This window comes from Nesoenas mayeri, assembly GCF_963082525.1.
Source record: "Nesoenas mayeri genome assembly, chromosome: 11".
NCBI lineage: Eukaryota > Metazoa > Chordata > Aves > Columbiformes > Columbidae > Nesoenas > Nesoenas mayeri.
This window is the reverse complement of record NC_137563.1, coordinates 1,013,472-1,040,041: the sequence shown is the minus strand read 5'-3', so window position 1 is coordinate 1,040,041 and position 26,570 is coordinate 1,013,472. Positions and strand designations below refer to the sequence as shown.

Below are 26,570 nucleotides of genomic sequence, written 5' to 3'. Positions count from 1 at the left end.
AATGATTTTATTTTAACTGAGGCTTAAATGATTCTCCAGTGTTTCACAAAACACAAAGAACGAGGGAGAAATACCTTTTCCCCTGTCATGAAATATAGCTTTAGATGTATGCGGTCTCAAACTTGGGTTTAACAGCTTTTGACTGAATGCAATTGAAAACTGCTTAGAGATATGCTTGAGATAAGAGAATGCTGATGCACTGAAAAGCAGAAGATTTCTCTACCTCTTTAATCGTCCCTAGTTCCAGCTCACTTGCAAAGTCATCTCACTGCTCAGATCACAAAAGACCCTCTAGGCATAAGCAGACTGTGAAATGTTTACCTGTATGAGATAACCGGTTTGCGGCTGTTTCCCAGTGAAGTCTCAGCACCGGGTACCCCATGGAGGTGTTTCTGAGCAGCGGTCTGCGGGAGCCCTGCACAACCAGGGGTGTCTGTGGAGGACGCTGCCCAGGGGTGCTGCGCACAGCCACGTGAGACACATCCTGCATTCCGTATTACTGCTGCAAAGAGGAACAGATAGGTCTTGGGATCAGATGAACAGGTACAGATTAACTTCCAACCAGCTATTATTGGAGCACATTTAAGTCGTTTGAGTTGGAAGAGCCTTTGCTGGAGCTGCCAGGGTAAGCAGATGATCCCAGTGTTCGGCACCCATCAGAGTCTAGAGAACCTCCAATGTGTGTGTTGGCATTTACAGTGTGTTAAGGGAAAGCTCCTCCTTGACAGTAAAAGACAAAGTGGCAAACTAGACAATTCTGAACAGTTTTTCGTCTTCAAAGCAACATTTAATTTTCCTGGTTTTCATTGCAGTGCAGTTGCAAGCAAATACCCTTTTTGCTTGAGTTGTAATAAGATAGAGATCCTGTGTTTCATAAGCCTGATACCTTCTGCAGCAAATGCCACTCCTGTGTGTTGTATTTTGCCCTGTGCAGGAGTCGCTGGTGCAGGTCCCTGTTTCTGAGCACTTCAGACTCTTGCCCTCTGTGGAGTGGCCTGAGATCTTGCATCATTTCCCGTCATCTGCCCAAAGCTATTTATAAAAGGTCTGCCGATTCAGGCACATTGGCAAAACCCAGTTCTCAGGAGAAAAGAAATAGTTTGGTAAAGTATTCCTCCCAGCAACGTCTCAAAACTGTTGAGAAAACCTGAAATGTCCTAGAAAATCTTAATGAAAGCTAAGATATAATGGGATTGGGGAATGTGGGCAATTGAATAGTCCCATATATTTGCAGTGCAAATCTTTAGAAATAGATGGTGCAACATGCACCGAGAAGAAGTTACAGAGTATTGACAGGGAGGAGGTGGTTCCAAAATGTATTTGTTTGCGAAATAAAACCTTTTGGGTTTGATGTCTGAAGATACAACAAAAGTGACTCAAGGTAGCTCTTGCCATGCTCAGTATTTGATGGTAGATGCTCTACAGAAAGTTTCTCATTGTTGGTATTTCTTGGGTTCTCCACGTCGCCAGCTGAGCAGCGCGGCTGGGCAGCAGCGGGGCAGGGCGGCAGGAGGCAGCGAGCGGGGCAGCGCGGCTCCCCATCAATCCGCTGTGCCCGATAAGTGCTATTTTGGGAATCCTGAAAAAGCGTGTTGGCCACAGACGAAACGCCCTGAGCAACAGCACTCGCATCGGCTTCCCAGCGCCTGCCGTGGCCCTGCAGGCACCGTGCTCCTAGCCGGGCCATCTTCTGCCCTGCGATAGTGCTGCTGGCTGGGGACCAGCTGCAGCCCGCAGCTTTGGGCAGGTTGGAACCACCATGTGCGGGGCACGGTGAACAGGGGGTGTTTTGAACAGGGTGGCCTTTGCCTGGCAGTCACAAAGACATGATTTCTGAATGTGTCTCCCGATCCAGCCTGTTTCGTGCTGTTTCGGCAAACCGCCATAAGAATTACCACGTGCTGCAGGTGGCATAGGTGGGGTTGGAGTCCTCATCCTTCCCATGAAGAGCCTCGCCAGGGTACAGATCTACGGAGCAGCACAGGTCTGAGCGGCTTCCACTATGAAAAATTACTATTGCTTTTCCAGCCACCAAGTTCCCCATGGCAGCAATGGACGGTCCTCTCAACTGCTGACAAAGATTCACTTTCTGCCCATGTCATTCTTTAGCAGTTTACTGCAAAATAATATCTGAAAGTGTTTAAAAGGCCTCAACTCACTGCACCTCCCTTTTCCTCATGTAAGCTTGCAGGTAACAGTTGTTACTATTTGATATGTACAAGTTGTGTAGCCTCGGGCTGGTATTAGCTGGTGCCTATGTATTTCTATTGAGCTTTGCCCCCGTAAATGTATTTCAAGAGAATTCAGGTGTTGGTGAAAATGTTAGTGAATGTTAGTCTGGTTGTCTCCTCTGTAAATGACAAGTGCTGCAGCACCAGCTGTATTTACAATTGCACAGCAAAGACTTTGTAATGCAATAGCAATCAAAAGGCTGCATGTAGGAAGGTTTACTGTTCTACAGGAACGAACAAGAACAGTTCTACACAGCAATATGTATAGTACTGCAATTTAATGCAATAGTTCTACAAAAACGTGTAACTGTTCTACATAAATCCATCATCAGGCCTGTAAAACTTCTGCTCGAGAGCTGATGTAAATGCATTTTTTGTTGCTGAGAGCACCCTGCCCTGTTTCCAGGGCCTCTCTCCACACTGGGGTACTCGAAGTATTGCAGATATTTAAATGATATCTGTACAGTCACTTGCTGCCTTACAACTCCAGCAGCACTGCAGCCGGTGCAATAACTAGCACAGAGATGTCTTGGACAATTGCTCTGGTGACACTTGAGTGGGCAGACGTGTTGTCCAAACCGCTTCACTTGAGGTTGCAGAGGTGGGGATGGCAGCGGTGCCTCCGCACACGTCTGAACACGGGACGGCTGGCACACACACAGTTCTCTTATATTGGCACTGAAGTTCTGGGATAAAAACATTTGGTGCTTCTCGTTTCCACTTCATCCCATGCTTTGCTGTGTCACATCAGCCTTGCTCCTCTTTCTGTAGAACGTTTCAGCTGTAGATTCATGCACTGGCTCCGCAGCCTGGCTCCGGCACACCTCCCGTGTCCCATGCTGGGAAGTTATAAGCAACTCAGGTCACTTGAGCACCCAAGTGTGAGAATGTTGGTACTCATCATCCTTTATAAAAGGTGATTAAACTCAGCGCACACTTTCTGCCTGCCGTGGTAAATTGTCCCGCATCTGCTATTCTGCGCATGAAACACTGAGAGCTGTCTCTAAGTGATGTTAACTAACAAGGAACTGATGGAAGGCTGAGCAGTATGGGAAAGCTCCAGCCCCAGAAGTGAATTTCACACAGAGAGGGCTGACACTTTCATGGTGACCCAGCTACAGGGCACGTTTTCTAAGCTCTCCTCTTCTCCCAGTACTGGCACAGCTCTGCCAGCTCCTGCTGCAGGCAGCCGCTCTGTCCCTGCGCTGTGTTGGTGAGGACATAGAAACAGTAGGCAACGAAACCGCCTGACTTAATAAAAATGTGTGATATTAAACAGGGAGCCTGCATGCAGCTAGCTGTACCGACATGTCCTAAATTGCGGATGATCTACCATGGGGCAAGAATGACTTGTTCTGTCTTAATTGTTTAATGACTTTTTTTTCTTCATGCAGATTCACAGAATTTCCAAAGTATGTCACAGAACTCATTTATCTCTAACCTCAAAGTTGAACAACATCTGGGACTTTCTTTTTCCACCTTCATTTGCCCTTTGTACTTTGCTGCTTTTGGTTTGAACTGGTCTCTGCTAATGGTCTGGTCTTTCCCAGTCTTTCTATTGTGTCGCACAAGGATGAAGATCTTAGGGTTTGCTTTTCTCCTTTCCCCTGCTATTGTCACAGCTCCTTTCCTGATCAGGACGTGGACAGTACAGAGCTTGCTCCAGCAAAGCCAGTTCCACCAAGTACACTTTGAGAGGTATTGGGGAAAAGTCTGCAAACCCAGAAAGTATTTGTTAGGGAAATGTGTTTGTGTTTAAAAGAGCAAATAAAAAACCCCTGCTTCCAGTATGGAAACAGGTAGACTAACCTTTCCCAAGAATGGAGGTGCCCAAGAAGTGAAGCCACCTGAGCTGCTGGGTTGTCAGAGAAATTCTGATTTATCTGAACTGTTTGTTCTATAAACTGTGGGGTGGAAGAGCAAGTGTGTGGGAAAGGCTTTGCTTACCGCCCGCAGAAAACGGGGCTGAGTGGAGACGGCAGCAGTTACAGGAGACCCAAGCAAACTATCGGCACTCTTGGGAGTTGTGCCAGGAAAACCAAATCGTATTTCAGGGCGCAGATCACCCTGCAGAACACAGATAAGCAGGAACAGGCTGATAAGGCAACAGAAACTGAATGTTCCTTGAATCTCATCTCATTGGCTCTTAATATGTTGCATTTTCTCTCTAAATTCATCCCTATCCCTGTGCAAAATGAATCCTAGAGAAACCAAGACAAAAGCCTGGAGCTGCCAAGTCACCTTGGGCAACCTTTTCAAACTGTCTCCAAATCCTTCTTCCCTTGCCAACCATAATGGGTGCGGACGCTTTAAAATACTCCATTCCCTTTTATGCCGCAAGTAACAATGCATGCACAGGACTGAAATATTACATTGGAATTTACTGTTTGATCTTTTTGAACTTGGATATAATAAATGAATCACTGCTTCAATTCTAATTATTTTTTAATTGCTAGGCTTTGTGACCTTCGAAGTCCAGTTCTTTTCTTACTCTGCATTTTCCTGACAGTTAATATCTGCAAATGTTTTAGAATGGGTTAGTATCATATAGCATATCATCTACATGCTACGTAACTGCATTCTTGTGGGGAACAGGGAAACAATTCGACACAGTAATTTATAGCCTAATCAATAGCATATTAAAAATCTGAGAACAGATTAGCAATTTGCTGGATTAGATAGCTAAAGTGGCCGTGTGACACACAATTAAATTCTGAGCTGCTCTCTCTCACATGCTTCGTAATTCTATGAATAGTGAAGCTGAAGACAAGTAACATTCCTGCCCCATAGTCTTCCTTGTTGCATGATTTGCCTCCAGATTGAAGGATCTCATTCATTAGATCTTACCACAAAATATGCTCTTAGAATGGCAGAAAAAAATCTGGAGGGGAGAAAACCAAAACCAACCAAGCAAAACCAACCCAAAACAAAAAACACAGGAAGAAGACAAAAAATAAAGTAGCTCTTGATTTATTTATTAGGAACCCAGAGAAATGGTGGTACTTCTGGACTATGTGAGGTTTATGAGTGTGCTGCCCCGGCGAGGAAGCCTCCTCTGCATTTGCTAATCTACTTTCCACACAGCCTGGGCTGCTGCAGAGCGAACTGCACGGATGTGCAACCTCCACCTGCCTCAACGGGCCGGGTGGTGTTGGCTGACAGTCCCAATGGGCACACGACAACGGGCTCTCCAGGTGCTGTGGCAAGGCTGTAATGTCATTTATTTCTTATCGCCGTACCCTAGAATCAGCTTGTTCCTTTGTCTCTCATAATGAAAATACTTTGTATGGGTGGAAGGATTCTTTAATTAACTAAATAGCTCTGGATTTAAACATACAACTACTGCTGCTCCTGCCTTTTTTGAGTCCCAAATCTCTTTCTTTAATGCAAGTAAATACTCCACTGTGGCTTGGCTCTGGTTGCCGTCCTAACATCACCTCTTCCAAATATGCACTCCTGCAGGTTTTTTTATAGCCTGTATTTAAATACAGGCCTTCTGGAGCAGCCAGTGCTGTAATCTTCCAACTCTGTTGTGCTGGGTGGGCAGAAGAACTGCAACTTCGTTTCTGACTTTTCTGCACTGTTGGCAGCAGGGTTAGCTGCCTATAAATTAGCAAATATTGTAATGTAAAGAGCCTGTTAGCTACTGACTTTGTACGTGTGCTATTGTCAAATGCCCAAGTCACCTCTCCTGCTACCGGGAGCAATGTCAGAGTTAGCAACACGTCTGACTAAATTGAAACAGGTAATGCTTGGCTTCATAATTGAAGGGGGCTTAAAAGTTATTCAAATAACTCTGGAGAATCTGGGTAGGGAGCACCTTGGATGTTGATGTATTACTCATTTATTTAAAAAAATAAGTTATGTGATTTAGAAATGCAGGGGTCAGTTGGATGCTTCTGTCCAGATGACAGCAGAGCGAGCTGTAGAACCCTGTGCAATGTAACTTCTATCCTAGTACTAACTATAAATAACATCTGTCTAACCAGTAAAATTGAGCATTAATTGTTCTATCTTCTTTTGAGTTGTTCTGCATTGACGAGGCATACGGGGGATGCAGGGAAACAGCACCCTGTCTTGAGAGATGCACCAAAACTGCGTCAGGGCAAGCAGAAGGCTCTTCTGATAGCTATGGGCCTGCTGATTTCACGCCTCTCTCCAGTGAGAATGCTGTATAAAAGTCTCACGAGGAAATAAGTTGTAATTATTTTGCTTCATTTTGTTGTATTAGTTGTGATTTTCAGGGAAAAGTAGAGTTTTGCTGTCCCTGCCTAGGTGTGTTAGGGGAGATGCAACAGCAGGAGGGAAATCCTCTCTGGTGTCACAGAAGAAAGAGTAATGGCAAGTAGCTTGTAGATGCTTGTGGGGGAACATTCAGGTCCCCCATGACACTAAGACTGCAGAACGTCTGAGCCGAACTGTCCCGTTCGGAGAAGGAAAGAAGGAAAGCTGCTGCTGCCATTCCGGCCCGCCGCCTTCCCTTTGGCTTTGCTTCTTTACCATGGGGGATGTTTGAAGCCAGGAGGGTTGAGCTGGGCCCACCAGACCACTCCACTGGCCGTGGTTTGTGGGACCCCACAGGCCGAGATGGACAGCTGGGCCGCCTCGTCCTGCTCGTCTCCCGGCTGTCACAGGCAGTGACCTGCCATGGAAGCGTGGCCTGGCATGGAAGCGTGGCCTGCCATGGAAGCGTGGTCTGCCATGGAAGCGTGGTCTGCAATAGAAGCGTGGCCTGCCATGGAAGCGTGGCCTGCCATGGAAGCGTGGTCTGCAATAGAAGCGTGGCCTGCCATGGAAGCGTGGTCTGGCATGGAAGCGTGGTCTGCAATAGAAGCGTGGCCTGCCATGGAAGCGTGGTCTGCAATGGAAGCGTGGTCTGGCATGGAAGCGTGGTCTGCCATGGAAGCGTGGTCTGCCATGGAAGCGTGGTCTGCAATGGAAGCGTGGTCTGCCATGGAAGCGTGGTCTGCCATGGAAGCGTGGCCTGGCATGGAAGCGTGGTCTGCCATGGAAGCGTGGTCTGGCATCGAAGCGTGGTCTGCAATGGAAGCGTGGTCTGCAATGGAAGCGTGGCCTGCCATGGAAGCGTGGCCTGCCATGGAAGCGTGGTCTGCCATGGAAGCGTGGCCTGCAATGGAAGCGTGGTCTGCCATGGAAGCGTGGCCTGCCATGGAAGCGTGGCCTGCCATGGAAGCGTGGTCTGCCATGGAAGCGTGGCCTGCCATGGAAGCGTGGTCTGCCATGGAAGCGTGGCCTGCCATGGAAGCGTGGTCTGCAATGGAAGCGTGGTCTGCCATGGAAGCGTGGCCTGCCATGGAAGCGTGGCCTGGCATGGAAGCGTGGTCTGCCATGGAAGCGTGGCCTGCCATGGAAGCGTGGTCTGCAATGGAAGCGTGGCCTGCCATGGAAGCGTGGCCTGCCATGGAAGCGTGGCCTGCCATGGAAGCGTGGCCTGCCATGGAAGCGTGGTCTGCCATGGAAGCGTGGCCTGCCATGGAAGCGTGGCCTGCCATGGAAGCGTGGCCTGCCATGGAAGCATGGTCTGGCCCTCCTCGCTCATGCCCCCAGCTACAGAAAACCCACGTTCCTGCCTCCTTCTCCGCCGCGGGCTTTGTTTGCGTGTGCTGCGTGCGGCTGCAGGGATCGCTGACCCAGGCGGCGTGGCACTGCCGGGGCTCGGGGCACACGGGGTGTCGGGAGCAGGACTCGGGCTGCACGCAGCTGCCAGGGGCAGCGGAGACCCAACAGGAAGAGGAGGCAGCCATTGTGAGTGAGGCCTGGAGGCCAATGCAGCGCTGCAGGGGCTGTTGGCGGCTGCAGGCCCCTCGCTCGCTCCCGTTGCCGGCTGCGCGCAGCCCCTGGCTCAGCTGCACCGGGCCCGGTTCTTTGTGTTTGACGCTACTGTTCTCTGGCTAGCTGGACACTCGGGCTCGGCCGAGCCGCCATCTCCCGTGCAGGGAACAGGCCGGGCCGTGAGGAGACCGCTCTGCGAGAGCCTGTCCCGCCGCGGCCCCGCCAGCCCCGCTGGGGAAGGGCTCCGGGTGCGGGCCCCGCAGCGCGGTCAGGCCCCGGGGCCCCCAGCACAAACTCCCGCGGCCCGAGCGCCGCCACCCACCGGCCCGCGGCCCCTCCCGGGCGCCCCTGCGCCGGGGGCCGCCCCGGCCCGCCCCGCGGAGGCCGAGCCGCCGCCGGCCCCGCCCCTCCCTGCCCTCCGCGCCGGGTTACATGGCGGCGGTTGCGGCAGCGGCGACTGCGGCGAGGCGAGCGGGCGCCGGGCGGGAGCCGGTGGCGGGGCCGCGGGGCCCGGCCGTGTGAGCAGCGCAGCCCCCGATGAGCCTGGGAAGGCCCGTGAGTGCGCGGGGCGGCCGGCGGGTGGGACAGGGGTCCCGGGCTGCCGCACACGCGGGCCCGGCCCCGCCGCACAAAGGCGCTTTGTTCCCTCCCGCGGGACAGCGGCGGCGCCCCCGGCCCGCGCCGCTCCTCCCCGCTCCGCTGGGGCTCGCCCAGGCCCGGCCCCTCCGCACTGCGGCGGCTCGGGGGCAGCGGCGGCCCCGGGGCCGAGGGGGGCGAGCGGCGCTGACAGGGCGGGCGGGGGCGGCCGCGGGGGGAGCGCTCCCAGCGGCTGCGGGCCGGGCGGGCCCCGTGGCTCCCGGGGGTCGCCTCTCCCGCCGGAGCGGGGCCCGCGGGGCCGGGAGCGGCGGCCGCGCCGTGAAGGGCGTTTGAAGGTAGGGCTCCTCCGCGCTGCGCCGGCCCCGCGGGGCGCCGGGTCCGCTGGCCGCATCCCCCCGCGGCCGGGGGAGCGGCGAGGCTGGGTCCGCTCTGCCGGAGCGGGCGACGGTGTCTGGACGGGGTGTGCGGGAAAGGAGCGACGGTGGCGGGCAGAGCCGGCCCGGCCGCGGAGGGCGGCGGGGGAGGATGTCCTTTGCCGGGACGCCTGCGGGCTGGCGGCGGCCGCGGGCTCGGCTCCAGCCGGCGGAAGTTTTGCTGCTGGATTCGCTGCCGGCGGCTCCCGGCAAAGGACCCGGCGCCGCTCGCCGGCAGCCGTGCCGGGGACACGGGGACGAGTGCCGCTCCGCCCTGCCGCCGGGGCACCCGCGGGCTCCCCGTAACCTCCAGCACCTTGGGGGGAAAAAGTGACTTAATGCTTTTCGTAAGTGGCTTGAAGCACCCGGTGAAAATAGCTTGGAGGGGCGCTGCTCGAGTTGCGGGGTTTGGAGGAGCGGGCGGGCGGGATGCACACACTGCGCTTCTGTGTGATGAGGATCTGGCTAATTCGGTACCATTTTGGATCAGCCTGACAATGGCCAAGTTAATTGTGTTGTGGAAAAAGAAACAGTGGTTGGCGTGTTGTCATGTGGCTCCTGCAAATACTGACAAAAGCACGCTTGCCAAAAAGGTTTTTTTAATGTACATATTAACATATGTACTTATATATACACACATTATGATAGCATTATGTGTTTATAAACTAGTTGCAAATTCCAGAAAGGGGTGGCTGAGGAGCAGATTTTAGTTTGGTAAAGGGCTTCAGAAATTGTGTGCTCTGAAGCTAAAATGGAACTTTAATTTCAGCCTCTCGGCTCAGCCCTTGCTTGTGCGGTCGTTATCTTGAATTCACTCTTGGCTGGTCAACTGTTGAGTGGACCGACAGACAGTGACAGCTGCCGAGGCACACAGGCTGTGCTTGGCTGGGGTATCACAGTATGTAGGCTCTTTCGGTGGGGATTCTTCACTGGATTGTCCAAAGGGAGCACCAAACCCTTTTGATTTTATGATACAGAGAAACGCGGCGGATTTTTGTGTGCTTTTACAGATCCTTCAGAAGATTTATAAACTAATAGTAACATTTGCTGACTGCCAGCACAGAGTTCCCTAAACAGTGTGGGGAGCAAGTAGGAGGCTTGAGAAAAGCGGCAGTTTCGTGAGCTGGCGATGACTCACTCTGCCTACTGACTGCAACGTGGCTGAGCTAAAAAAGTACTTCTGTGCCCTGTATTTTTATAGTCAAAGGGATAGTACTTAGCAGGTTGTATAATATGTCATTAGTCATTCTTGGTCTTTCTCTTGTGACTAATGATTTGATCATTATGTGGTCTGCATAATCAAATTAACTGGTATCTTTCGTCTTATTTGTATTTCTGATAAAGTAAACGTCTCATACGTGCCTGTGTTTCAGTGTACATCCTGTTTCCTGCAAACTGTGATAAATCCACGTGCAGGAGTTGAGCACGGGTGGCAGGGGCTGCTGGCACAGCGCGTGGAGCTGCGCCTGTGGTGGTGGCTGCCAGCGCCAGGAATCATTTCAAAGACAACAGCCCTTCTGTGGGTCACTTCTGTTGCCCTCTCCCAAGAACTGATCTGTTTTAAAAGCATAGCTGTAAACCACATAAGAAACTAGTAGCTTTGTGCTTCCCTCTTTAAACTTTGTGGGAGGAAGGAATAAAAGTACCACTTAAAAAAAAAAAGTAGTCTTGGAAAGGTGACAGCTTAAATGAAAACATCAGTGTCTGTGCGAACAGCCTGTTCGGCACAAACTGGGGTGATAAATCCCACTTTTTTATATTATAGTCCATTGTGTGTTTCAGGTGGTCAGAGCATGTTACACAACTGAAGAGGAATTTGTCAATTTTGTTTATTTAGTTTGTATTTTCAGGACAGGCAGTTGGACTGATTGTTATGACCTTTATTGAAATTGAAAATGTATAAGCTCAATGGGTGTTGGTGTCACCCTCTGTAAGTATTAGTGTTTTAAAAATACCACCTCATTATTTTCCAAAGCTAAAAAATCACTGTGAAATACAAAGAAGAAAACTCGTTACTTTGAGCTCATTTTGGCATGAGAAAAGCCTTGATTTCTTCTAGTGGTTTACTCTTTAAGTAATTATTATCGTGGTCAGAGTGAAAGAAAGTTTGGGGTTAACTTTTTATTTTCCACTCTTCCTATCTGCTTCTGGTCCACAGGGCTATTTATCTTAAATGTCTGTTTGCTATTAACTTGTGGATGGGGAAAGGAGTGATGCCCTGGGGGCTGCGGGCCTGGCCCGGGACCGGGGGAGCTGGAACTGGCCTAGTGAAGGAAGCAGGTCTTTAGTGTGAAAAAGGAGATTAGTTAATACATGAGGTTAATTTAGAAGAGCTGCTTTTTTGTTTAGACAAGGATCTGAACCTTGTCTGGGCGTTGTAATTTGTTACATTTCCAAAGTTGAATTTCAGTGGCAGTAAGTGAAAGATCACTCTCAATTACTGAGTCTTAATTTAATTTGTTTTAATAGCAGGGCATTTTTGCTAGGGCAATCTCTAATTGTCCTCACCATACCCATGTGAGGTACTGTCTCTGCTTGGCCCCTGGTCAGCTTACTAGGACTAGGTCCTGTTTTGAATGATAGCTGGACCTTGCTTTTTATGGCTTTGGGATTACGACATTTGCTTGTAGTTACGTAGGAACTTTATAGCGGGATCAGGTCACATTAAGGGCTGCAATGGATCGCTTGTGTTGTCAACATTTGTTTTCCGAGCTAAATCACTCTACTGCTGAAAGTCATTACATACCTTCTGAAAATGCTGCAGTTAGTGGTCACCTAGTGGAAGGAAATAGTATAAGCTGATGATTAAAAATGCTTCACTTCAGGAATACAGAATGGGAGTTTTTAGGGCTTCTGCTTCCATGGGCAAGGGGCCGTAACTGCCTCTCTCCGTGGGGCACAAAGGTCGTAGCTGCTCTGGCTGTGGAGCTGCTGCTGCCGTCTGTCAGTCCTGGCGCTCAGGGGTGGGAGCTGAGTGACATGAAGAAGTTGCTTCTCGCTGCTGATGAGCATCTGTTTGGATCTGGTCCTGTGCTGTTCAGTGGCACTAGCAAAGAGAGAGGTTCCAGATGTGTCACCCAGCCGCTGCAAACCCGGTCTGTGTGGCTGCATATTGAAGACATCAGCGATGTGGAACAATAGCCCTGATGGTGGGGAAGGGTACAGATGGTTTTAGATGGTCCCAAGGATATAGAACACAGCTTATTGCACGGTATTTGAACAGAGGCCTTGGACCTCACGTTAAAATGAAATTTAAAGTGCGAGTATAAGCTACAAACATGAATTTCTGTAACATTTTTTGAGGGGGTGGAGAATGAAAGGAAGACGGTCTGGGGTGATGTGAACCTTTTACAGGCAGTGAGCCTGGAAATGGTGCCTGTGAATGAGCAAATAGTGTCAGGTTTGAAAAAAAAAATTAAACATCAAGAGGCTGGACTTCTGGTTTTTATAGTTGTGAGCAAAAAGTTGCATAGTCACTGATGCTATTTTAATTAATCCTAGGAGAAATTTTTTATTTGTCCTTTAAGCAAATTAATGGGTATTATAAGAAAGGTCGTTGTGCTGATGTGTTAATATGTATATAAATTCAAGATAGTTTCACCTCATTATGTTTGTACTGAGGTTATAGTAACCCGTGTAAAACCCTGTCTGAAATCAGGGCTCCGGCAATGGTGAGGGAAGGATTCTCAAAGGGAGAGCCCTGTTGGAGGTGAGCTCTGACTTTCCTTCTTGCCCGTGTTCAACGTGGGGCTGCACAGGTGCCTGGGCTGCGTGTCCGTGTCAGGAGCGGTGATGTTTCCCTGTGTTCAAACAGGCTTCTTTCTGTTGGCCAGAGTGCCTTTCTTCCCTTTGTTATTTTTCCTTTTTTCTGCATGCAATTCTGATTACTTTAGTGAATTGAGGCCATTATTTGCAATATGTTAATAGTTAGTCAGCTGCTCTGTTAGGAGTGGGGAGACTTGTTTTCCTTGGTCCCGCTTGTCCCACTGAAATGCTAGCACAGTTTTAAGGGAAAACACTCATACAGTTGATTCTAAAGTGTTGGGATAGTTCAGGGAACTTTACATTTATTTAGAGACTGGGTGAAGAGCTGTCACATGTTAATCTAAGATAGAAGACATTTAGTGGTTTGATATGACCTATAATCGTTGGGGAAGAACATACAAGTGACTGGTAATGGAATTGCCAAAACCTCACCACACTATAAGGTTTACGTTTGACTCTTGTCTTTGTGGCATGTTTGAACTTTTACAAGAAATGAGGATGTTGTGCAAAATGCAGCATGTGGGCTCTATGGCCGCATTCTGCTGCTGCAGCCGAGGGAGCTTACTGAGAAAACTACCGCTTTGCTGTTCATAAATAGGAGTTGCATCCATTAGACTATTAAAAATAGATGATGTCTGAAAGTGCCCTTATGTTAAGGGAAATGGTTAATAGATCAGTTACTGTGTAAAATGTACTTGCTGTTATGTTTTTATCTGTAATCTAGGTTGGATAAGCATAGAAGTAATTGATAAAGTAGTAATACTTGTCTGGTATGTAGGTCTTACCACTATGATTCCTGTAACAATGAATCTATAGAGGCAAAATTACGATTTGAGATGTTAGTAAACTTTATCCAAAAGCACAGGAATTCACGCTTTGTAAGTGGCATTGGGTGTGTGCTCTATGTTCTGCACAGTCAAAAATCCTGGGAGAGTGCAAACCTGGCCCTTTCGCAAGAGTGGTTCCCAGTTCTCTCTTATTGTGGTGAAGGAATTAAAACCCTGCTTTTGTCGTTGAGGAAAAGTTTAGCGGAAAGAATTATTCCAAAATATAGTGACTGATGTGCAGCATGTTATTGTTTCTGACTTGTCTCTTAACAGCTGTATTGGGGAATTACCAAGTGTTTTGTGATGCTCCCTTCTTTATGAAGATTCAGTAGGATTTTTCATTGTGAGTTTTACATTCTCTATAGGTTGTATGTCAGAGTTGCCCAGTATATGTTTAGGAATGGCAGTTGGTGATTATCGTCAGTCTCCCTCCACGATTATGAAAAGTATATGTCATTCCTAGTTAGTTTAGCTTTTGTGACTGTTTGTTGCTTTGTAAGTGGACACTAAACAAGCTGTGCATTTAGGACAGCCTGAGGAGCTGCGGGCGGAGGAAGACTCCTGTGTGGGCTGGAATACTGATGTGTTTCTCTCTCCTTTTCAGGTTGTCACAGAGTAAAATGGATGGTAGCTTTGATTGTGATTGCGGTGAGCTGGAGCCACCTGATCATTAACAGAAGGCATCTTTTGTAAATCAAGAGCTGCCAGTTCCCCGTTTAACTAGACTGTAAACAAAGGAGAGGAGGAGGAGGAGGAAGACGAAGAAGAAGGAAAAAATAGTGCTTACCAGCACCATAGAATGACGCTGCTCAGGACCAGTCCAACACTGAATGTATCTGCACTGTGAGGAGGAGGATGTTAATAGAAGCCTATTATGTGCATATTTATTCACATTTTTGTTAAATGTTAACCAGTTTAGCACAGTAGAGCTGAGTGCATAGTATGTCATTTCATTCCGTTTGAGTTTCTTGTGAGTATTTTCTTTAATGTCTGCAGAAATGCTGCACCTTTCTTGAACTATGAATGCTGCAATCTTTCTATCTTATGCTCGGTTTGAGTTCTAGAGCTTACGGGCTCTAAATTCAAGGGGACACAACAGGCCTGGCTGGCTCATAATGAAATGAGAGTGTCAAGAAACCATCTTGCAGTCAAAGCCAAGTGTTTCTTCTCCCTTTCTGCAAGACCTTTCCTTCAGATACCAGTGGAAGTGTCTCTGCGTGTTTACAGAAGCTTAGTAGTTTGAGGAAAAAGAAACGTAAGGAATTTTAAAATGGCAGAAAAATTTGAAAGTCTCATGAACATTCATGGTTTTGATCTGGGCTCTCGGTATATGGACTTAAAACCACTGGGCTGCGGTGGAAATGGCTTAGTTTTTTCTGCTGTCGATAATGACTGTGACAAAAGAGTGGCTGTCAAGAAGATTGTCCTTACAGATCCCCAGAGTGTTAAACATGCTCTACGCGAGATCAAAATTATTAGAAGACTTGACCACGATAACATTGTCAAAGTATTTGAAATTCTTGGTCCTAGTGGAAGCCAGTTAACAGATGACGTGGGCTCCCTTACAGAACTGAACTGTGTTTACATTGTCCAGGAATACATGGAGACAGATCTGGCTAATCTGCTGGAGCAAGGCCCTCTGCTGGAAGATCATGCCAGGCTTTTCATGTACCAGCTGCTACGTGGGCTCAAGTATATTCACTCTGCAAATGTTCTGCATAGAGATCTCAAACCAGCTAATCTTTTCATTAATACTGAAGACTTGGTGCTGAAGATTGGTGACTTCGGACTTGCACGTATCATGGATCCTCATTATTCCCACAAGGTATGTGAGGAGTGGGAATATTTAAGTGATAGATGGACAACCGTGCTTAGAATAGCATCTTCCTCCCTTTGGCAGAGGGAGGTGGTCTGTGAAGGCCTCGTTAGCAGGCGGGATATCATGTTAGACTCATACAGTACAACTGGAATGCTTGCAAAGAGATTAACGGGATCCCTGGATCCCGTGTTCTATCTCAGGTCGGACTACTGCAAGCATAAAATAAACTTTTTTATTATTACTAGATGTGTTCAGAAAAGCACATTCTTAACAGTGAATGCAGAACTGAGAACATTTAGAGGCATAACTATAGAAGCCATAGAAAAGTTTATAAGTGGAACATTCGTAGTGTGCAAGTGCAGCTACTGCCTGGGATTGATTTAGAGATACTGTCTTCCTGGTTAAGATGATGTTTCACTAGGGAGTTCATTATTATCTCTGCATTTATTTGCCATCTGGGAATAAGAAAGTTTTACTGCAGTGCCTCATTTGACTAATAAATAGTGTCATACTTCAATATTGTTGCCGTTCATCCAGAAAGATATTACTGTTCCTTTTTGAAAGGTAAAAAGGCGTAGCAGGGAGCGCGTGGTGCTATCCCTGGGACCTCGAGACCAAAAAATCTTGTGGTAGGGCATTAAAAAAATAGGAAACAGACAAATCTAAGTAAATTTTTGTTTTGTTTTGTTTTTAAATAATTCCCTTAGGGCCATCTTTCTGAAGGACTGGTTACTAAATGGTACAGATCGCCTCGTCTTTTGCTTTCTCCTAACAACTACACTAAAGCCATTGACATGTGGGCTGCAGGTTGCATCTTTGCTGAAATGCTGACTGGGAAAACCCTCTTTGCAGGTGGGTGGAATAAAAATGTGTGTGTGTATCCCTAAAAGGAATGGTACTGCTTAATTATCTGCTTTAAGAAAGGTTGATTCTTGTGGCTGGTATCAAGAGCCATTGACTGTTAGCATATGCTGTATTATTATGCAATTATATGAGCAAACTATAAATTGATGTATTTGTAAAGTAGAAGGTGTTTCAATTTCTGTTACTTGTACCAGTGTATATTTGGATAAATATTAGAAGCAAGCACACCGCTGCAGTGCTTCGTAGCCTTGTGTGTCAAGGTCAGGAAATGGAGAGCCTTTTCCTGTTGAGCGCTATTAATGGAGTATTGTCACCTTGGAATCATTATTTTATAGAAATCAGTGATCATGCGAAGAGACTTTTCTTAGTTTGCTGTGAGTTGTGAACTCTTTGACTTACTAACTATTGGACTAATGTCCCCGGTGTATTAAATGTTTGACTGGTAAGGGATTCACTGGGTTTCTGTTGCGCCAGGCACTTCTACTGGAGTAGTGAAATAGTGGGAGCAAGCCTGTGGATTTCAGCGTTCAGCATGGCTTGATTGCAACTCCAAGCATTTTGCCTTTGCTTTGAGTAGCATTGGTCTTTGCTAAAGTTTTTTATTGATCTAATATCTATGTAGTGAGTTAAATTTTTTAAACTAGTCTTAGTAACCAAAGTTCTAAGTTCATAGGTTCGTTTGTGTGCCCCGATTGCATTGTGTAGATACCTAGATGTGATGTGTCCCTCTGATAATTAGACACTGCCATATTTTGCTGGTCTGAAGAGTCGACTTCTTAACATTGTGCATTTGGAAAGGGAAAAAGGTTGGAGAACTGACAGCCTGTCCTGGGGCTCTGGGTAAAATTCTTGTGCCAAGTTATTTGGAGGGCTCGGTTTGGCTCATTTGCAGCCTCCAGTCTGCTTGTGAGCCGTCCCTCGGGAATCCTGCTGGCGGGAACGGGGGGAACGCAGGTGAAAACTGCAGAATACCTGGGCTGAGGAAGGGACGGGAGGTCGAGGCAGAGGAATTCAACAACTGTTCCAAACAGCTGCTGTCGTTCTTTCTTCTATGTAAATATTTTTAAATGCTAGTTTCATTTATAGTGGAAAGAGAACTGATTGATTTTTAGGTGAATGGGACATGGAATAATGATATGGTAGAATCTGTTTTCCAGCAGATTGCAGACAGTCTAACATCTGATCGATTATATTAAGTAATTTGTAATAGTCTGAAGTAGAAGAACAAAACAGCTTTTTCAATCCAAATAGGTTAACATGAGACAAGACCGATTCGGTTCAGGATGTATGTGTTGGTCAGATTTTCTGTGGTGACTTTCCCTCGGTTTTTCCGTATCCAGCTGGCAGTCATGTGGCAGGATGTGCAGGGCACACTGTCGTGCAAACCACTGGCGTGCAGATTTTGAGATGGTACAGTGACAGTACATTGTATTTAATGTGACTCGCATCAGTATTGCTGATGATTGCCCAGAGCTGCGTGCTGAAACCCTGGCATGCAAATAATCCTATGTATTTTCATCTGCTAGTTGAGTCTCTAGGGTGCTACATGCTTCTTGGAGCTCAACAACACATTGAGGTAGACAAGCTGTATTTCTGGGTACTCCAAGTTTAACACTGGTACTGAATATAGATACTGTTCATTATTCAAAATTCACCTGCTGTATAAGCCCTTATAGTTCTTTACCCAGGGAAACTTCAGGTAGTGCTCAACGTGTGCTATCATTTCAATCATAATCCTGTACTTGTTTTTAAACAAGATTAGACTGCTTAACTGACTGATGACTTTTGTCTTGCACCTGACAGTAATACAGGGTTTCAGAGCAGAGTATTAATACAAATGGCTGCGGTCTGTAAGATCTCTTGCTGAGCTAAACAACCATTGTTTTTATTATTAAGGGGCATGTAATTCAAAGTGAGGTCACATATTGAATTTGTCAGGTGGCTCAGCTGAAGGGGCAGGATTGCAGTATATAGCATGTAACAGAAAGATAGTGTTGCTGTAGGGTGCTGCATCCACGGTGAAAACATCCTTGCGAAAGTTTCAGGTTGGGTTGCTTTGTCTGTGTGTAGTGGATCTATAATTCTTCACACACTATAGCATGTGAGCGCTCTTCAGATTTATTATCATTCACATTCAGAACTTCAGCCTGCCCTGTGCTGCAGAGGTGACAGTGCTGCTGAAAGCAGCTGCCCAGAGCACCACATGTTGACAACCCTTTGAAGTTGCAATGGCAGCTTGTTTTTTCTCTTGGTGTTTAGGTGCGCATGAACTTGAACAGATGCAGTTGATTCTGGAGTCAATTCCTGTTGTACACGAGGAGGACCGTCAGGAGCTTCTCAACGTAATTCCAGTTTACATTAGAAATGATATGACTGAGCCACACAAACCTTTAACTCAGCTGCTTCCAGGCATCAGCCCTGAAGGTAAGGCATCCAGAGAAAACCACCTTCTGTGTTTCAAAATCATAAAATAGTGAACAACTTTACAGTGTGTGTGTGATCGTTAAACACAAGTTTAGTTAGTGAACAACTTTACAGTGTGTGTGTGATTGTTAAACACAAGTTTAGTTAGTGAACAACTTTACAGTGTGCGTGTGATTGTTAAACACAAGTTTTGTTAGCAGAATCTGTATGTTGTCCAAAGGAGAATTGACTTCTGCTCTAATTAAAAAACAAAAGTCGCTTACAAAATAGCTGCTTGGTCATCTTTGGGCTAGAATTGTGGATCTCTGGACGTATTTGCACTGCAAGGCTGATTGAATTGCTCTATTTTGAAACACTGCCCTTCTAAACATGAGGGAACATTGGAATGGAGTCAGTATAAAGCAGCTGTCTTTCAACTCTTTTTGAAGGAAAGTCCCGAACCAAACTGCCAGCAATGTTTCCAATAGCTGTTGGTGGATACCAATCCAGCAAGAAGCGTTCTGTCCTTACTGTTTTTTCCTGCTTTAAGTTAGATTATTGTTGATCCTAGATTCAGGCTCTACTCTTGTAGCTTTCCCGTGGCTCCAGAAGGTCTGTTTGACAGTACAGGGTGAGCAGCTGGTACTCTGGAGAAGATGCACACCTCTAGAGAAAAGCACTGCGCCTAACCCAAAATGCCAGATGTCTCAAATGTCACTTTTCTCCCATTCAATGATAACTTTTTCTCCACAGCACTGGACTTTCTGGAGCAAATTTTGACATTTAGTCCCATGGATCGATTGACAGCAGAAGAAGCTTTGTCCCATCCTTATATGAGCATTTATTCCTTTCCAACGGATGAGCCTATTTCAAGTCATCCTTTTCACATTGAAGATGAGGTTGATGATATTCTGCTGATGGATGAAAGTCACAGCCATATCTATAATTGGGAAAGGTAAATTCATCACTTTACTGTGTCACATAACATAACTGCATGTTTGTGTGCTTGAAGTAATGTTGCTTCAGGGGTATCATTTCCTTTTCCATTTGTTTCTTCTTCTTAAGTTGACCTGAGAATAAACTTTTCCCTTATGGGCAGTGCATTGTCATTTGGTTTGTAGTTCATCGGACTGACTTGGGTATGCTGATGCATTCCTGAGATGCACTTAGGACTCTAGAATCTAAAGTTAATCTCTCCATTACATGGGTTTGGTTTTTTTTTTTTAAACTTTAAATGAATAAAGTTTAAAGTATGATTGTCTTGTCCAATGGTTAACTCCTGTAATAGTAAAGAGGTTTGCAGTAGTCATTTAAAGTCGGTTAAACACACTTTAAGGAAGACTTGTGTAAATGGAGTGAGCTATTGTAGATAATCCTGGACTTAAATCTTTCAGATGTACATATGAGGATTACTTTATGCTAGATTAAATTAAAAACCTGGAAGAAGTACCCAATTGGATAGAGGAAAAACTGTGTTGAATCATTGTTATTCTCTAATGGAATTTCTAAACCGTGTGTGTCTCGGGAGCCAGAAGACTGTGTTTTAGTTGCTAACGCTTAGGAAATTGTCTTACAGATACCATGACAGTCAGTTCTCAGACCACGACTGGCCTATTCATAATAACTATGAAGCTGATGAAGTTCAGCGTGATCCAAGGGCTCTTTCTGATGTTACTGATGAGGAGGAAGTGCAAGTAGATCCTCGCAAATATTTGGATGGAGATCGTGAAAAGTATCTGGAGGATCCTGCCTTTGACACCCACTTCTCTACTGAGCCTTGCTGGCAATATTCGGATCACCATGAGAACAAGTATTGTGATCTGGAATGTAGTCACACTTGTAATTACAAAATGAGGTCATCTTCATACCTAGATAATTTAGTTTGGCGAGACAGTGAAGTTAACCATTACTATGAACCCAAGCTTATTATAGATCTTTCGAACTGGAAGGAACAGAGCAAAGAAAAGTCTGATAAGAAAGGCAAGTCTAAATGTGAAAAGAATGGGTTGGTGAAAGCTCAGATAGCGCTTGAGGAAGCATCACAGCAGCTTGTTGAAAAAGAAAGGGAGAAGAATCAAGGGTTTGACTTTGATTCCTTTATAGCAGAAACCATTCAGCTTAGTTTACAACACGAGTCTACTGATGTGGATAAATTAAATGACTTGAATAGCTCAGTGTCTCAAATAGAGTTGAAGGGGTTAATATCCAAGTCGGTGAGCAGAGAGAAGCAGGAGAAGGGCATGGCTAATTTGGCGCAATTGGGAGCTCTGTACCAGACCTCTTGGGACAGCCAGTTGGTGGGCGGCGGGGAGGAGTGCTTCCTCATAGACCAGTTCTGCTGCGAGGTCAGGAAGGATGAACACGTTGAGAAAGAAAATACTTACACCAGTTATTTGGACAAATTTTTTAGTAAGAAAGAAGATGCTGAAATGCTAGAACCTGAGCCAGGAGAGGAGGGGAAGCCTGGGGAGAAGGAGAGGGAGGAGGCCTTCCTGGGTCCCAGCGGGGAGCTGCTCTTCAACAAGCAGCTGGAGGCCATGGGCATCCCGCAGCTGCACAGCCCCGTCGGCTCGCCGCTCAGGTCCATCCAGGCCACGCTAACGCCTTCCGCCATGAAATCCTCTCCCCAGATCCCCCACAAAACCTACAGCAGCATTCTGAAACACCTGAACTAAAACACTCAGCAGACGTTTCTTTTCTATTCATGAGCTGTTTGTCTTTTTTTATTACTAGTGTAAGTAATTTTTTTACTTGAATCAGACGGTGTCGTTTTGGTATGGATTTCAGTAGTTTTCTGTTTACCATTGGTTTTACAATCCAGAATTACTTTCTATACATGCGTTACTTTTGTTTCTAAACTGGCATGTCGTTTGCACACAAATTAAAGAATAGAGCAAAATAATGCAAAATGCAGGAGTAACAAAAAGTGCACTAAACCAAGAAAAAACCCATTCTCTCAGTCAAAGTGTCCATGTTTTGCAGAAAAAGAACCTTGCCTTGAAATTTACACAGTGAGACTGTACATAATTGCATGAAAATATCTATTTTTCCCGAACCATTTTTTCATTCGCGCATATTTTGGAGTTTTTCATACTGTAGACATTTCTCAGACACATGATACCAGCAGCAACTGACCCGACCGCAGAACTTGGTACGCATGTGTTATCTACCTCAAGGTAACAGCAGTATGTGGCAAAACATTAACCACCCATAGTGCTTCTCATTATGCACTTCTATTTAGCCAGCATTATTGTAGTAGCTATTCTTATTGAAGATCATTCAATATTTATAAATGTTCTGGTATGCATTCTTTATAGTGAAGTGTTAATATGCAGCACTTTTATTTATTTTAGCAAATAAGTATATTTCTGTAATTATAGAAAGTCAACTTAATTTTTAAGTTACTTTTCAGATAAAAGTTTTTGTTTAGCACTATGGTTTTATTGCCTACATAGCTGGAGATATATTAACATCGGCTTATTCTGAGGCTATCCAATACATTTTTTTAATGTTTATTTTTTAGTTTTCATTTCAAGTGAAGCACTCACTGTGTATAGGAATTTGTAATTGGAGGTGCTTGATCTCTACAAAAGAAATTAGGAATTGCTTTATTATCAGATGCTCCTAGAAGTCTTAACTGTGTTCATTTTTTAAAAGAATTTGTAATGTTAGTTGTGTGCATGGAAATAATTAAGGTACAACATAACCGTAGGTTAAAGTTCTATATGGTGAGGCATTTTGTTTTTACTGTATGTTTTTACTGAATGATTCCTGTCCCGCTGCCCCCTCCAAAGCAAGCATGAATAAGATTAGGTTCAATGTAGCATGTAGCATCTCGGTCTTCTGGAAATTTGTTTTACCTTCTGATTTTTTGAAATACTGGATGTATCATTGGCTCCCCTGTTTAAATGAAAACCAAATAAAAACATGGCCAGCAAAAATCGCTGTGTTTTGGTGCTTTGTCCGAGGAACAGGAGCTGCTGCTGCCCTGCGGGGGCGTGAGGGCGCGGGGGCCGCGTCCTGGGCAGCGCACTCGGAGTATTTCTTTTTATTTATTTTATTCTTTTTATTGTATATTTTATTATTGTAATCATTATTTATCATGTCTCTCTCTCTATATATATGTATATATGTATACATATGTATATATGTATATATATGTGTATATATATGTATACATAGAGACGGTCCTGCAGCCCCGGGGAGCCCTGCGCTGGGAGGGGGCGCGGGGTGCTCACCTCTGTCCTGCTGCCAACGACCTGTGTTTAAGGAAATGGTGTGGAATGGTCTGGCTGTGAAAGCTGAAGTGTGTGGTGGTGTCAATAACCATTTTGATGAAAATACAACTGACTTTGAGAGTGTGAGCATTATGGTTTTGTCAACTTTTAGGCAGAAAGTGGAGAAGGTGCCTGGGGGGCCCCTTTGTGTCGCTGGCATCCTGCAGTAGAGATAATGGGCCAAGAGCCTGTGTGGGGCACTTTCACACCTGAGCGCAGGAGCAGGACCAGGTAACTCCTGTGGGACGCCAAAACGTGCAGGTTGGGTCTGTTGCAACATCCCTAAGAAAGGTGTGTATTTGTCTTCCAGTTCCTCCCATCAGAACCAGTCCTGAGGGAGCTAACAAAGCTGCATCTTTTGGCCAACTCCTACAGCTTTTTCCATGATGTTGTCTTGGTTCCTGCGGATTTTTCCATCCCTACTCACCCTGGCAGTTGGCACATCTGCAACTCCTTAGAACAAGGAGCTGCCCCTTGGATGTGGCAGAAAATGGTCACCTGGGGAGACTGGACACAGCCCATGTCCTAGGACATGGTGTGGGGTGTTTATGTAGCCGTGTCATTTTGTACGTCTGGGGCTGGAGGGAGGAGGAAGCAGCTGGTTGCTCTCCAAGGCAAGAGCTGGTTTTGGGGTGTTGCGGGGTTTTCTGAGGCTGGGTGAAGGCAGTGGGCGGGACGTGCTCAGAAACTGGAAACAAAGCTCCGTTTCAAAACATCTCGAGCAAATGGAGGTGGTTGTGGGGGTTTTTTTGGTGTGATTTTTTTTTTTTTGTTTATTTCTTTGTTTTTTCCTTCTTTAAGAGCACCAAACTCAACAGTACCTAAGAAGCCTGTAATGGTAGAAAGGGAACATTTTATACTCAAAAAGGAAGAGGAGAGTCAAGCGCTGAGCATAAATCCAGCACAGAGCTGTGGTGGTTCAGGTGTGCGCGGGGGCGCGATGCTGAGCGGGCACCGCCACCCGCGCTGGGGACAAACCTGCTCCACATGTGCTGCACCCGCCCTGCGCTGGACGGTACAGCCAGGCGGTCTGGCTCATTAAGCAGGAGTAATTACCAACGTGGAGTCCATTAAAGTGCTTCATAAGGACGATGCAAAGCGAAATCTACTGCCAAAAAGCGCAGATGCCCTTGAGTGCGCAGCTGGGTGTTCCCTGCGCTGGTTTCTGTCCCACGTTCCTCACCGTGCCCATCCCTGCAAGCAAATAATAGGATGTGTGTAGCGCCTTTTGGCTGTGACCTGGCAACTGAATTGTCTTTAAAAACAGATTATGGAAGAGGCTTAAATTATAAGCCAGATAAAGGGACCACTGTTTCGTGCCAACGTGTTTGCCAGGTAAAATAGAACACCCTTATTTAACAAAAAAGCAAATAAGGAATTAGGATGCTAATCATGTTTTAAAAATACCTTTTCGTGTCTGTCTTTGGGATTTTAAAGTGTATGTAACAAGAACTTGACCTGGAAGAGGTGATGCTCGCCCTTACTGAACAGACCAGGACAGAGCCTGTTCCATGCACTGTCATCACGAGATCTATTAATTACAAACTGGCGCAATGCTGAACGTCTCGTTCCGATCGGATGTTCTCAGACATGGTCAGTTAACTTCAACACAATTGTATTTACGTTTGATTAAATAAGAGTTGCTATATATAATCTTACCTATTTATGTAAGGCCTGGCCCAGGCTGCGTTAGGGGTTTGGTTACAGCACGAGTGGCACGGTTTGGCATGTGCTGGGGCCGCAGGCTGGACACCAGTTCTGCGAACCGGCTGGGACCTGGGCAGCTGCTGCAGCTCTTCCCCTGGATGCGCAGCAGTGACTGCAGCTGCATTGTGTGCCTTCATTTACTCTGGTTTCCTGTCAACTTGCTTCTGCTCGTTCTGTGCTGTAGAAGTTCCAGTTCTTGGGCCGTGCCTGGTGTGCGCGTTTAAAGCCTCGCTGAGTGCTCAGCTCTGGCTTGCTGCCTGGAGGCGTTAGTTTGTGGGCAGGTTTTTAATGCCTTTTTTCAGGGGGGAGGCTTCTTCCTGCAGGGTTTTTCTTGTATATGGAACTAATGTTACTCTAGAACTGTTTTTGCTGGTTTTCTGAGTCCCATTCTAAACTATACAATAGTCAGAGGTACCAAGTTTTACCACGTGTGGACTTTCATCCCCTGCTCTACAGGCACGTGTACTGCGAACCGCAGAACTGTAGTAGGGTCCTGAGGAACTGAGCGCCATGCTGTGCTGCGGATTATTTCTGGATATCAAGAGAGGGGAAAAGCATCATTGAACAAAACCTGCTCTCACGAGTCTTTCCTCATGTTGCTTTTCTGCTGCTGAGATTCGGAAGTGCTTGTCAAGCCTTCAGTTGGGTTTTACACATAATTATATACGGTAAAGGGTCCTCGTTTTTCCAAAGATGTAATCCCGAGCAACAGCAACCCTGGATCAATTCCTTCCTTGTTCCTTGAATTTTTTCAGTGCTTACAAAATCCTGCAAATTCTCGTTTGTTGTTCTGCCACTGTTTGCATCAGCCTCCAGCTGAACAGCCTGGGAAGTAATGCTGGGCGGTATTTAGTAACACGCAAATAATCCAGATCACGGCTGGTACCCGGCACTCTTGGGCTTCCATTGCTGTGTGTCTATATTTAAAGTGGTTATCTGCTTACTCTGAGTGCTATTTGAGAACTCCTTAAAATATTGACTGTTGGAGAGTTCAATGACTTCTTTCGCTGGAGCGTCAGCATCGTTGATAAGGTGATTTGCATGCACCAGCCCGCGCGGGGGGAGCTCTGCCCCCCTGACGTGTTAGCATATGCTATATTATTATGCAATTATATAAGCAAACTATATAAGCACCCTGCAAACAGCGTGTCAATAGCTGCCACCACGCCAGGCCATTGGCTTCCCTCTGGAATCCGTCTGTCGCATCCCGACTGCAAAGCAGCCCTTCTATAGTGATCTCTGATAATAAAATGCCTCTTGTAATCTATGTGCTGGTCGACTGCAGCCAAAATTACTTTTAACCTTTCTGTCACCCAGCCTGGGTGTTCTGTGTGCTGTGAACTGCAAAAGTGTGCTTTTTGCAGTGGGGTGCAGGACAGGGAACTTATGACTTGTCCGGCTTCGGAGCCAGCGGTACCGGTGCCCTTCACAACCCGCCCGCCCTCCCCGGCGTTGCCTCCCGTGCTGATTAAATGAAGGTGCTGGTTTGTGCTGATGCGCAGGGTGGCAGGTGGGTGCCCGGGCTCCTGCTCTGGCTTGGGCATCCTGTGGGGACAAGGGTCCTTTGCTGGGACCTCTCCAGGGGTGCAGAGACCTCTCCAGGGGTGCAGGGACCTCTCCTGGGATGCTGGGACATCTCCTGGGGTGCTGAGTCCTCCCCTGGGGTGCAGGGCTGCTGGGTAAGAGCACAGCTCTACAGAAAGGGCCATGGGGAAGCACTTCTGCATTGGGGGTTAGTTGGGTTCGTCTGTGTTTACTGATAACACACTCAATTGGTGTTTCCAGGGTACAGAGTCGTTACTAAATTCGTGCTTGGTGGTTTGTTAGTTGTTTCTTTCCATTTTGGGGTGTGTTTCCTAATTGGTAGAAAACTG

General features: G+C 46.5%; 1 protein-coding gene across 2 annotated transcripts; it reads left to right on the top strand.

Annotated features, from left to right (window-relative positions):
- Positions 1-8,445: 8,445 nt before the first annotated feature.
- On the top strand, positions 8,446-22,851 carry MAPK6 (mitogen-activated protein kinase 6). 2 transcript variants are annotated; one of them, XM_080351009.1, is made up of 7 exons: positions 8,446-8,579; positions 14,231-14,458; positions 14,623-15,451; positions 16,153-16,297; positions 18,569-18,733; positions 19,466-19,667; positions 20,289-22,851. In XM_080351009.1, exons 3-7 carry the CDS (start codon positions 14,897-14,899, stop codon positions 21,385-21,387), a joined length of 2,166 nt encoding a protein of 721 aa, XP_080207135.1. In that variant the 5' UTR covers positions 8,446-8,579; positions 14,231-14,458; positions 14,623-14,896; the 3' UTR covers positions 21,388-22,851. The 2 variants fall into 2 exon arrangements, with proteins under 2 accessions (XP_080207135.1, XP_080207136.1); XM_080351010.1 differs by lacking the exon at positions 14,231-14,458 and having other exon boundaries at positions 8,460-8,579; positions 15,221-15,451.
- Positions 22,852-26,570: the final 3,719 nt, after the last annotated feature.